The sequence below is a fragment of the Penicillium atrosanguineum genome (genome assembly GCF_028827265.1).
Source record: "Penicillium atrosanguineum strain IBT 20685 chromosome Unknown utg000006l_segment0_segment0, whole genome shotgun sequence".
In the NCBI taxonomy this organism is placed as follows: domain Eukaryota; kingdom Fungi; phylum Ascomycota; class Eurotiomycetes; order Eurotiales; family Aspergillaceae; genus Penicillium; species Penicillium atrosanguineum.
This window is the reverse complement of record NW_026623138.1, coordinates 1,442,526-1,454,851: the sequence shown is the minus strand read 5'-3', so window position 1 is coordinate 1,454,851 and position 12,326 is coordinate 1,442,526. Positions and strand designations below refer to the sequence as shown.

Sequence of the window (12,326 nt, the reverse complement as noted above, 5' to 3'; positions counted from 1 at the left end):
TGCCTCACGATTCTACGAGATTTTAAAGAACATGACGGTATAATTCTTAAGATGATAGATCATTTCTACCGGCATCAAGTCATATCCGTGAGAGTTTGTGTTAGAATTAGACGACTACTGTACGTAGAATCTGTTATCGGCAATGTCGAGATAATCTAAGATTACGCACTGACTAATTTGAAAAATAATTTAGAAAATTTTCCTATTGAGCCCTATTGACATCTGAAAAGGGAATGCTCGGTTCATCCAATCAACAACATCCGTTATCTGACAACAGCTTTTGGGATTCTTTCATAGATTCGTAGTCGAACTTTCTGCTGCAATCAAATCGGACGTCCTATTGTCCAGTTAAGTTACTGGCCAAGTGTCGATTTTTGTGTCATCGCCTGGTGTTCAATCCGTTAACAAGAAGGCTGCCAGTAATTCATATCTCCTATGTGCTGCCTAGCTGCTGGCACAAACACCATGATCGTCGCCATCTATATTCTGAAACTCTTAATACATACTCTTTGTCTTGTTCAGTGGGCCTTATCAATTAATTCCAGCTATCAAATAGTGGAACAGCTGGAGGGACCGCCATCAGGATGGCTGAGAGGCAGCAAGCCTTTGCCTTCGACCATCCTAACCTTTCGCCTTGCTATAATTCAGCCAAGTACTACCACCTTCGAGCAAAATGTGATCGATATTTCAACACCAGGTCACATGCACTACGGACAGCATATGAAACAAGAAGAGATACAAAGGATTTTGCGACCGGACACTATCGTATCTTGTCAGATTCTATCATGGCTACACTCAGAGAACGTCTCTTCCAACGACATTCAGATTAATGGTAACTGGGTCTCTTTCAAAGCGCCTGTTTCTCAAGCAGAGCATATGTTGAAGACAGAATACTTTCACTACCATCACCACACAGCGAATAGCACGGTTCTCCGAACACTTGGCTACTCCTTGCCGAATGATATACATCCTCACGTTCAATTGATTCAACCAACAACGCGATTTGGCAATTTCAATCCACTGAGCGCCTTACCGATCGATCAACCAATTATCGCCACACTAGAGGATCTAAAGGCAGAGTGCGGAACAGTCATCCGACCAGACTGCCTCAGAGAGCTGTATGGTCTCAATGATCATACAGCAACACCTTCTCCATGGAATCGATTGGGTATCTCGGGATTTTTGAACCAATATGCCCGTCACAGTGATTTCAATCACTTCAGAAACAGGTTCCTGACAGGTGAGATGGAGGATGATTTCACAGTGGTCACCATTAATAGCGGAATCAATGATGAGAAATCCCCTCAAATGGCCACCGAGGCAAGTCTGGATATTCAGTACGCTGTTGCTATGGCACACGGTACATTGACGACTTTTTACAGCACGGGTGGTCGGGGTCCTCTTGTACCTGATGCAGACCAGCCGGATGCTAGTAACTCAGGAAACGAGCCTTTCCTAGAACAGCTGCACTATCTCATCGATCTACCAGGTGACCAGCTCCCAGCGGTTCTTTCGACTTCATACGGAGAATCTGAGCAGAGTGTGCCTCCATCATACGCACGTGCAGTATGTAGTCTCTTTGCCCAACTTGGCGCCCGAGGCGTGTCGGTTATCTTCAGCAGTGGGGACTCCGGAGTGGGAAGTTCATGCCAGAGCAATGATGGATCCAAGAAAATCAAATTCATTCCAGGGTTTCCAGCATCTTGTCCATTCGTTACCTCGGTCGGTGGAACATCCGGGATTAACCCAGAAGGAGCCGCTGGTTTCTCAGGGGGTGGATTCTCCGATTTGTTCCCTCGACCCGCATACCAGGATCAAGCAGTACAAGGCTATTTTGAACGCTTAGACAACGATCAATGGAAGGGGCTGTATAATCCGAAGGGCCGAGGAATCCCAGATGTCGCAGCTCAGGCCAAGAACTTTCTCATTCGCGACCATAAGACATGGTTCAAAATAAGCGGAACCAGGTATGTATTTCCAATATAATAACATCTACGGTTTACTGATAGCATTTAGCGCTGCGGGACCAGTATTCGCAGGCATTGTGTCTCAGTTGAATTCACTCCGTCTTGCGCAAGGAAAGCCTCGGATGGGTTTCCTCAATCCATGGTTGTATGCTATCGGTAAGGCTGGGCTCACGGACATTACAAATGGAGGATCCCGAGGGTGTTACGGGTTAAGCCAGACGGGAATAAGTGTTCCTTATGTTCCCTATGCAAGCTGGAATGCTACGGAAGGATGGGATCCTGTCAGTGGATTGGGAACGCCCTTCTTCCAAACCTTAGCCGAGCTGGTCCTTTCCTCAGATTCATATTGATACAGCGACTGTGTGCAACGGAAGTCATTTATGTAGTCATGAAGGTCCTTTTTCTGGAAATAAAATGATTTCGTGTAAAATAGGTGTAGCTAGAGAAGAAGCTCGACGACCACGTTGGAAGCTCTATTTATTAGGGTCACGTGTAGCGATGTTGACCGCCTACGGCAGCTCCGTCATGGCCCTTCACCATCTCTCATCATCCAACTCGGCATTCCGATACTCTCTTGCTCGCTGGTGCAGTCATTCGGCTTCCTCTTATTGCTTAGCGTTATCTCATCTCTCCCATACCTCTCTTTCACATCCCTGCACCATGGCCGACCTCAAGACCATCGTTCCGCAGCTCACAAACGCTCTCGAGCACAAGCAACTGGATGCCGCCAACGACCTCCTCAGCAAAGCCAAGCGCGCCCTTCTCCTGCAAAATGCCCTGATCCCGACCCCCTCCACATCTCCCCAGCTTGTCGTTCTCGCCCGCACAGTTCTCGAGCTGGGCGCCATCGCCTCCATTCGACAGACCGACGCGCAGACCTTCACAAGGTACTACCAGCAACTTCAGCCGTTCTACGACCTTGAGCGACATGCCGGTTTGCCGGGTCAGACTTCGTCCGAGGTGGACTCGACAACCAGCCAACGTAGCAAAATCACAGGATTGTACCTCTTGCTGCTGTTGAGCATGGGTGATAGCGCCAACTTCCACACTGTGCTTGAAGGCTTGGTGGAAGAGGCCAGCTTGAAGGGCGCTCGTGTCGAAGACAACCCATACATTAAATACCCCGTTGAGCTGGAGCGCAACTTGATGGAGGGAAGCTATGATAAGGTGTGGAGGGAGACGAAGTCCGAACGTGTGCCTTCCGAGGACTTTGGTCTGTTCTCAAACGTGAGTTTGCGCCTGCCATTACTCGAATTACAGCTCTTGTACAGATTGATACTAAATTTGCCTCTTCTTAGGTTCTAATTGGCACCATCCGCAGCGAAATCGCCGACTGCTCGGAGAAGGCCTATCCCTCCCTTCCCATTTCGAACGCCAAGAATCTTCTCTTCCTGGAGTCCGAAGGTGCGGTTATTGAGTTTGCCCAGCAGCGCGGCTGGATTCTCCGCGATGGACGGATATACTTCCCTGTTGAGCCCGAGGCGGCCACACGGTCTGAGAGGGATATCCTGGTGGCCAGTGGCACAGTTATCGAGAATACACTGGGCTACGCTCGGGAACTGGAGACGATTGTTTAATTGCCGCACTGCGGTTTCTTACTAGATACGAATAGTTACTCATTTTTCTTGGTATCGGTCCTCGGGTGCGGATGTACTTGTATACCTGTCGCTATTGCATTGTGATTTGACCTAGCCGGTTTATGACAACACTCATGCCTAGAGATTTGGTGTATTTGCATTTCGTAGGAACTTGATCTCATGCTATAATTGGACTCTCCAGACACACATGCGACGGTCGTAGAAGCTGCTAGACACGCAAACCAGCTCCGATGCATCAGTCGTCTCGGCCTTAGAGCCCTTCCACACATCACTGGCATAATTCATACTCTCATGCTCCGTAAAGTCCGCCAGCACCTCAATACTCCACTCAGAACTCTGATCCTGCTGCGTCTGAGTAACTCGCACAACTCGAGTTCCAGCATGCATGCAACTCGCCAGCACCAAGAAGCGTCTGTCCACAGACCCCGAGTTAGCAGTGCCGGTTTCCGTCGAGTTCAGCAGTTGAAGCCGCCACACACCGCCACCAAGTCCCTCCTCAGCGAGCACCTCTCCACGTCGAGTAGCATGGTACACCCGCACGCCCTCATCATAGCTCCCAGTCAACAGAACAGGAGCATCATCCACCATCGGAACAGGAAGCGGCAAAATACTCGTCACGCCGGCTGTGTGATGACGAGCCCGATCATCGTGCTCAAGTAGCATCGGCGCAAGTGGCTCTTCAGGATCCCGCGGTTCCATCCCATGTTGTTCGAATCGGCGTGTGTGTAACGATCCAAAGTCATTCCCCGTGAACATAAAAGGAATGATATCCTTTTTCTCGGTTGTTTCTCCCTGCATGGCAGCCAGCGCTACAAACCAGACCTCAATCATCTGTTTGGCTTCGAATGCACCCCATTCTGTGATCTTGTCAACCTCGGAGAGATCGCCTTCCGTGCCGAAGACTACTGTCCGGCTATCGGAGAAGGTGACCGCGAACCCATCTGTCTTGGTCTGAGAGAACCAGTTCTCTGGAGTCCAAGCGAGAAAGAGTGCTGGGATGGAGGAATCCTCGTGGACTTGTTTTGTCCAGATTTGATTGATAGTTGGCTGTGTAGATTCCGTGGTGACGCTGAATAGTGCGACTGCTCCTGTGCTGCTAGCAATAGCGAACTTGCTCCTATCTCTGGGGTGGAAATGGAGATCGAAGACGGCGTATGGTAGTACTAGTCTCTGGACTTGGGTTCTGGTGTTTGTTAGTGAGGCTCTTTTCAAGGAGAGTAACGGATAATTTGTCACTCACAATGTGTCCGTGATTGGATCCAATTTCCAGAGCTGCACACTTCCGGTCTTGCTTTGTTGGATCTCTCCATTGTCCTTCTTCGTTTCTGATAGGAGATAGGTGCCGACCACGAAATGGTCTGGGATCTCGGGACAGAACTCGAGGCAGCTTGGCGGTTGGTCTAAGAAGACTGTTATAGCTGATTTGGGATGCTGCATATTCTCGGCCATTTTCGCGGCTGTTAGCTCTTTGGAGCTTGATTTATATGAAATCAATGAATGATGGGGGGGGGGGTCTGGAGTTGAAGATGATCTTCAGATTTATATCACGAGAATAGACGGCAATTCAAGTTTGTGCACCTCAAAAGCGAGACTCAGAAGGAATGTAGAGAAAGAAGGCAATACAACCAATGTTCGTGCTGGGACCCAAGGCTGCATTGGTGTTTGAATTGGTTGTCGACCCAAAAAAATGTGTATGGAGCCAAAGTGGGGCGGTGAATCTCCACCAACGCAGGAGTAAAACGTCAAATGGCAACTAGTCGATGTGCCTTCTACATGCCATCTCCCTTTATTTTCTCCAACATGTAAGTATTGCCATAACATGCTTCAGTAGTTTCAAACATGGGTGTTACATAGGGCCCGTGTTACACTAAAAGCTGCCCACGGCCTCAGCCCACCGAAAGTCCGCTATGACGACACTATATCGCACGATTAGACCCTATTTCATTTGATTCTCACAGCCACTTCCGATCTCACGCGTCTTCGATCGACGCGCGCAAAGTTTCCCCGCACGAGCACATGACTTTGACTTAGAAGCCGTCCCGGTGAGCTAGGACCCTTGTAGCCCCATTCTGCCTAGAGTTCCAAAAACGAAACCCGTGTTAAATACCCGGCACGCGTCCCCCGAATCCTCAGCTCTGTGATCCACATCATGTCGAAGCCATTTAGTACGCTGCCCTCTACGGCGAGAGTAGAGCCTACCGCCTTCGAAGTCGCCATCCCTAAGGGTCGGCTGACTGAGATGGAGACTCTTATTAGGCTGGCGAAGCTTGCCCCGCCTACATATGAGAACTCGCAAACGGATTGTCGCTACGGGATCACGACACACTGGCTGGTCACAATGAGAGAGCTGTGGCTCCGCTCTTATAAATGGTATTGGAGTTTTTGAGAGGTGCTTGGCCCCGCATTCAACTAGATGCTAACGTCCGCGTTATAGGAAGACATCCGAGGATCGAATCAATAGTTTTCCTCAGTGGACGACGGAGATTGAGGGGATGACAATTCACTTTGTTGGACTTTTCTCGGAAAAGAAGGACGCGATTCCTATTCTTTTAATTCATGGATGGCCTGGTGAGATAACACTCTTACATCAGCTTGTGATTGGTGACTTATTTGTTCTACAGGAAGTTTCCTGGAGTTCCTCCCCATCCTTGAGCTGTTCCAGAAAGAGTATACACCGAGTACTTTGCCATACCACCTGATTGTTCCTTCACTACCGGGCTACACATTTTCGTCTGGCCCTCCGCTAGATAAGAACTTTTCTACTGCGGATATTTCTCGTATCTTTGATCAACTCATGAAAGATCTTGGCTTCGAAAGCGGTTATGTGGCCCAGGGTGGTGACATTGGGAGTCGAATTGCCAGATCCTTGGCAGTGGATTATGAAAGCTGCAAAGGTATGCATTGAATTTTCACGTCCCACATTCTTACTACTTACTAACTTCCTCCTAGCCGTCCATCGTGAGTGTTACAGGCCTCCAATATGCAAGGAAATGGAAGTGTTGCTTACACGAAACAGTCAACGTAACATTTATGGGTCGCCCCGATGGAATGACTGATGATGCTCTAGATTCCTATGAAAGAGAAGGCATCGAGCGAATGAATAATTTCAGGACGATGGGAAGTGGCTATTCGACTGAGCATGGCACTCGGCCCAGCACCATCGGTCACGTTATTTCATCAAACCCTATGGCCCTTCTGGCATGGTAAGACACGAATGGCAAAAATATTGAAAACACCATGGTAACCAACTATACAGGGTCGGCGAAAAGTTTCTCGAATGGGTAGATGATCCATTACCCCCGGATCATATTCTTGAGTCAATTACGCTTTACTGGCTTACCGATACTTTCCCTCGGTCGATCTATACCTATCGCCAGGTGTGTACTACCGATTGATGAATTAATCACCAAGAAAACGCTAACAATCAGAATCCACAGAACTTCCCACCTCCCCCAATCCCAGTTACCAATACTCCTCGATGGTACATCAAGAAGCCGCTCGGATTCTCCTCCTTCCCTATGGAGCTGGCTCGTCTTCCTCGCTCGTGGATAGAGTCTACCGGAAATTTAGTCTACTGGGGACAGCATGACAAGGTAAGGTTGATAGTAGTATCTTTGAGGCGGGCATTAACTGAAATTCTATCAATCAGGGCGGCCATTTTGCAGCACTCGAGCAGCCCGAAGAATTGAAGTCTGACCTGACCGAGTTTGTGCAAAAGGTGTGGCTAGGTATCACTGGTGGTGAGTAATCACTGCTGCTTTACCCCATTAGTCGCGAATAACCTGCCACTAAAATGGAATTTTTTTTTACTTTGCTTTGCTTTCTTCAAGTCTTTTCCTTTCCCTTGAGATAATCCTCGGTAGGCGAGTTGCGGGCCATGAAATTCTCCTCTTGTGTACAATTTTACCTATGCTCAATCAATAATGTACTCCAGGGAAGACAGTATAAGGGTCATTCCCATTTGAAGGGCAATGCTAACCCAAAGAATAAACTAAAGCGTAGAGCAATATTGAAAAAAAAAAGAAATTTCTCTCTGGGGTGCTGATCTAGGAGAATTGGTGGTAATGCTGATTGATAACCATCCGAGAAACACTTCTATCACCGCTTCCAGGAGCAAGAGCGTGACGGGCTTGATTGACGGCTAAAATTGTATCAGTTGTCCTCTCTCAGTTACGGAGCTACTATAATATGTTTTATACTTGCCAGATGAGAGTGATGAATTCAAACCCATTAAATGTTACCTATCTTTCTGGTGTAATAAAATGTGAAGATAGTTGAGATAACAATATTAGAAATATCCGAGAACTTCTAATTCGTTGTTTATCCCTGTCCCGCTGTATCATGTTATCGAATGTTTATTGATTTTCAATACTAGATCTTGGTGATGAGTGTGAAACTCGGGAAAAGTATGCATGTACTTCTTTGTTCGACTTGAGGTATATTAAGCACCATTCGGTTCCTCGGTTCCTCCTCCTCCAAGCAGATGGTTCTAATTTTCAAGTGTTCGGACATTCAAGGTCCCACTAATACTGAAAGCTAACAAAGATATCACCTTATTTATATGCTGAGTACATATCTAACTAGACCCACACACACTCATCTAGCTCTTCTTCGAGCTCAGCATCATCGAGCTATGGCCCCGATCGCGCTATGTCGAATTATGAGGATTAGGGTGCTTGACGCCAGCGACCGCTTTCTAATACTCCACTCCCATCCGATACTCCATGCTCTATGTCCAGATGCAACCCAACCACGAGAGAGCTTCAATGCCTCGAATGGAAAATGAAACACAGCACTCCTTGGAAGGAGGAAAAAGCGCACTTAAATCTCCGCCAATGGCGTGATGGTGTTCATGACGCCGCTGTCGCCATTGAATTGTCCAGAGCTAAGCCAGGTATGAACGATGCTATTTACCGCGAGAGAGCTAGCTAGAGGTAAATACCCCCGAGGACTTTATTTATTGAGAAGGACGAGGAAGAGAGGGCATGCTTTTTATTCAGGCAGCTCGAAGCGGCGATCTTCCCTCCCTCCTCCTCCTCCTCCTCCGCGTTCGTCAGTTGTTTCGCACGCTGTGTACGCGAGAGACTTCCCTAATGACACGCTTCGAATTGTATATGTTCACGAGATCCCGAACAGAGATACCTTGGAATTCTTGCACAAATTACCTGTATACAAAGGAGACTCGCCTTTCTTGATATGATACTTATACTTATAGGACGTGGGAGTTATCAGGGGTTGCTAGGCACTAAGTGTGGAAAACTTGTTGCAGCCCTTGTACTCGGTGCCTTTGAGCCGGGCACTCGACGCATCTCGCGTATTACTGTACAGGGGGCCTCTACATGTTGAGCATCAGGTTTGATATGGAGATTGTTGCTCAGGAGGAGGGGGAAGAAGATGAGAACGAGGATAACTGCCTTCCGTCGTCGTGTTGCCCGCCTCGCCGTTAAAATTCCTATAGTCCGACATCTATCTTTGAGCTTGCTATTTTATCAGTTTAGTTGTTCAAGAGGTCTGTATAAAGAAAAGCAGAGGAAAAACTTAGAAAAACTAGAAACAATTAAACAATGAAAATGGCGTCAAAGCGTTCAAAATATGTAAAAGTGCCCGTTGAAGATACAAAGAGTATGAATGAATGTACGTATTTCGAAAACACGACCAAAGAAAAGAAACCTTAAAAAGCCCTCTCTAGATGTTTTACATTCCGGAGCCATGTCAAAGGATCTAATAGCAGGTGAGGAGGATCACGTCTTTGGTGCAGTGCATAGTTTCCCCACACCGATAAGCTCCATCTCTTATCGAGCAGGCACCAGATGCTCTCTCTTTCTCAACAGCTTCCAACAAACGAACCCCATCATGTCAAGTGCAACACAACTCGATATCCTCTCCGATGACTCCAGCTTCTACGGCAAGTACACTTTCCAACCCCGCGGCATCACCAACTAACCTGAAGCAGGCGATGACGACGAACAAGCGCGCCTCGAGCATCTAGCAGCGACCTACGACCCCGAGCCTTTCTGGTCAGAGATTCACCCCAGGCTCCTCTCCACAACACAGCATGAATTACAAGCTCCGTCTACACAAATAAAAACTGAGCCAATGCCCCAAGACAATGCACCGACGCCCACACTCGGAGCCAAGGACCGTCGCGGACCCAAAGAATCCATATCCTCCTTTTTGTCACGCCTCCCACCCTCCACAACACATGTCACAGAAGCAGGACCTTGGATTTGGATGTGGGGACCAACGCCCCATGCTACAGAAGGAGGTAATTTCCCAGTCTTTACGCGAAAAGGAACCGAACTTCTAGAAGCATATGAAGAGGAGAGCTCAACACTCCGCGCTGCACATGATAAATCCGGCGCAAAAACCACCGCTGCTCTGACCCGTAAATTGAATCCTATCCGCCGGACTCTGGAACAGAGTATCCTTGATTTAGCCAAGGAAACAAGCGTTACGTCGGGTAAATGGATGTTTTTTCCGTCAGAGAAGGAAGTCGATGCAACCTGGAAGACAGTCGTTACGGCAATGGATGAAGGCAAGCTAGGCGATGCAGCAAAGGTTGCTACAAATGATGGCTCAGGACAAGCACGGTTACTCTGTGTCTACACGCGCGACTTCTCGGACAAAGAGGATGTTAAGCGTGTCTTGAAGACACTCGTTGCGATGGGGTTGGTAGATGAGGAGTTAAGGCCCATTTATTACAAGTGCGATGCTTATACGTATCTGGATATCAAGTCGAAGAATGACTATGGGCTGAAGGCGAGCTTGTTTTCTAGTCGAGATGTGCTTTCCGGGAAGATGTGAATATGCCAAGGCGTCTGAATTTATGACTACTATGATTCATGAAGTATGACGCACTGATATGTAATATGCCATGATGATGAATGTTTTGGGTATCTCTATTTACAATGACTCCTACCATAACAGCTCCAGTTGAGGTTGACATGATCAAAGCTCTCTTAAGAAAAGCTCAATCGTCGCCTTTTTGCTCGGCCATGACCTTTTCACAAGCCTCCCGAACCTCAGCAACACCTTGAACTTGACCCCAAGCATCAAGTAATTGCTTGACCTCCTTCCAATCCTCCTCCGCATCCTCCCTCTTCTCTTCCTCAAGAAGCTTCTCCAACCTCTGTGGCGCAGAAAGCACCCACCGCACTGTATCTTTCTGTGCCTTATTCGGTTCCTCCCCCCTCGCCTCTTTGATCTGCTTCCTCATTTCCTCCCCCTCCTTGATCAACCCACCCGCCGTCTCCGCCACAAAGGCAATAGCAGGACCAAGCGTCTTCGTCATAGTCAACGGTGCGCCGCGCTCATCCATACTGCGACGCATTTTGCCAATTGTCTCGACGGCGCGAATCAACTTGGAGTAATTATCGTAGACGAGCGCTTTGCGCTCTCCGTCCAGCGTGCGGACGTCTCCAACCAAGGTATTTTCCGCCTTCAAGATCGTATTTAATGACGACGTGGATAATAGAGTATCCACATACCGCTGGGGGTCGAAGTCCGCGCTATCCAGCTCCGTCCCTGAGGCCAGTATAGACGGGTTGGAAATATCTCCTGCATCCGTATTGCGCGGGACACTGCGTGACCGTCGGGCGTCACCTGGACCGAGTGCGTCTAGGCCCGGAGGTTTGAGGTTATAGTAGTCTCGTAGAGCGGAGCGGTTGCGGCGTGGGTTGGGCGAGATGGCTCGCGCGGTGGATGGGGTCGAGGAAGCGCTCAGGCTCGGCCCCAGGTTTGTGTTCAATGCATCGAGGGAGGGACGGGACGATGCGGGAGTTGGTGAGTGTGCACGCGACGAAGCGATGGATGGGCGAGGAGAGGAAAGCGTTGACATGGTGGCGCTGTGGAGGGAATGGGATGGGATGCGCGAGGCCAGGTCAACGCCGTTAAGCGGTGGTCCGTGCTGTGGAGCTACGAGCTGTTTCCGCTTTTACACTCTTTTAACAACATTCACAGATACGATGAGCGCGGATCAGATTGCAGCGCAGATTCAGAGCACGAAGGCTCTTCCTGTATCTCCTTCGTGGCTCACTGCGGTCCTGGCGTCGTCTGGACAGACGCAGCGAAATATCCCTACCTCGGCACTCACCAAGACAGCTTTGTTCCGCGTACTCGCGTCCGATTTCAGGGGGTCTCTGTTGACCAATTCGTCTTCACGATTGCCTGTTGATATCTACGACCCGACTGTTCAAGAAAGACGTCTCTCAGGCCCAATTCCCGTTCAAATTCTCGACATTGAAGACATCGGCACGAGTCTCTGGAGCCAGGTCGAGGCAATCGAACGCGTCGAGCGCGGAGAAGCTATTCGAGGTCGCGAAATTGTGCGCACAGTAGCTGTCGGCGAAGACCAGGAAGCACAGGAGAATAGCAGTGCCAACAATAATGGCAACTCTGCAGCTCCGAACGCCTCGGGGAGTAGTGGGTATGGACCGCATCGATTGATACTTCAAGATGCGGCAGGTACCAAGGCAGTGGCGATCGAAATGCAGCGCATTGAAGGAATTTCTCTGGAAAAGCTTTCCATAGGTGCTAAATTAGTGCTTCGCAATGCTACGGTTGCAAGGGGAATGATTCTATTGAACCCTGCGAGTGTTGATTTCCTTGGTGGGAAGATTGAGGCGCTTGATAAACCGTGGAAGGAGGGTCGGAAGGCACGATTGCTGGAAAGAATTACCGCGATGCAAAATGAATGATTGCAGTGCGGTTGAGAGTGAAACGCCTTGTATGGCGAAATGCATACAAATGCTTACTCTTTTAC

The 12,326-nt window shown here is 48.7% G+C and overlaps 7 protein-coding genes across 7 annotated transcripts; 5 read left to right on the top strand and 2 right to left on the bottom strand.

Moving 5' to 3' along the window:
- Positions 1 to 702: 702 nt before the first annotated feature.
- N7443_007679 (S53 family peptidase) lies at positions 703 to 2,317 on the top strand (the record flags this gene model as incomplete). The annotated part of the gene is made up of 2 exons (XM_056887735.1): positions 703 to 1,967; positions 2,017 to 2,317. 2 exons carry the CDS (start codon positions 703 to 705, stop codon positions 2,315 to 2,317), a joined length of 1,566 nt encoding a protein of 521 aa, XP_056739426.1.
- Positions 2,318 to 2,627: 310 nt separating this feature from the next.
- On the top strand, positions 2,628 to 3,544 carry rpnL (proteasome regulatory particle lid subunit rpnL; the record flags this gene model as incomplete). The annotated part of the gene is made up of 2 exons (XM_056887734.1): positions 2,628 to 3,194; positions 3,266 to 3,544. The coding sequence occupies 2 exons, from the start codon at positions 2,628 to 2,630 to the stop codon at positions 3,542 to 3,544; spliced, it is 846 nt and encodes a 281-aa protein (XP_056739425.1).
- Positions 3,545 to 3,727: 183 nt separating this feature from the next.
- N7443_007677 (uncharacterized protein) lies at positions 3,728 to 5,014 on the bottom strand (the record flags this gene model as incomplete). Its single annotated transcript, XM_056887733.1, has 2 exons — positions 3,728 to 4,748; positions 4,806 to 5,014. The coding sequence occupies 2 exons, from the start codon at positions 5,012 to 5,014 to the stop codon at positions 3,728 to 3,730; spliced, it is 1,230 nt and encodes a 409-aa protein (XP_056739424.1).
- A 700-nt stretch (positions 5,015 to 5,714) lies between these two features.
- Positions 5,715 to 7,313, top strand: N7443_007676 (epoxide hydrolase family protein; the record flags this gene model as incomplete). The annotated part of the gene is made up of 8 exons (XM_056887732.1): positions 5,715 to 5,935; positions 6,000 to 6,133; positions 6,187 to 6,459; positions 6,515 to 6,523; positions 6,582 to 6,768; positions 6,822 to 6,942; positions 7,003 to 7,158; positions 7,215 to 7,313. 8 exons carry the CDS (start codon positions 5,715 to 5,717, stop codon positions 7,311 to 7,313), a joined length of 1,200 nt encoding a protein of 399 aa, XP_056739423.1.
- Positions 7,314 to 9,418: 2,105 nt separating this feature from the next.
- Positions 9,419 to 10,369, top strand: N7443_007675 (DUF1917 domain-containing protein; the record flags this gene model as incomplete). The annotated part of the gene is made up of 2 exons (XM_056887731.1): positions 9,419 to 9,470; positions 9,519 to 10,369. 2 exons carry the CDS (start codon positions 9,419 to 9,421, stop codon positions 10,367 to 10,369), a joined length of 903 nt encoding a protein of 300 aa, XP_056739422.1.
- Positions 10,370 to 10,535: 166 nt separating this feature from the next.
- On the bottom strand, positions 10,536 to 11,402 carry N7443_007674 (COG1/VPS51 family protein; the record flags this gene model as incomplete). The annotated part of the gene is made up of 1 exon (XM_056887730.1): positions 10,536 to 11,402. One exon carries the CDS (start codon positions 11,400 to 11,402, stop codon positions 10,536 to 10,538), a length of 867 nt encoding a protein of 288 aa, XP_056739421.1.
- A 127-nt stretch (positions 11,403 to 11,529) lies between these two features.
- On the top strand, positions 11,530 to 12,261 carry N7443_007673 (OB fold domain-containing protein; the record flags this gene model as incomplete). Its single annotated transcript, XM_056887729.1, has 1 exon — positions 11,530 to 12,261. The coding sequence occupies one exon, from the start codon at positions 11,530 to 11,532 to the stop codon at positions 12,259 to 12,261; it is 732 nt and encodes a 243-aa protein (XP_056739420.1).
- Positions 12,262 to 12,326: the final 65 nt, after the last annotated feature.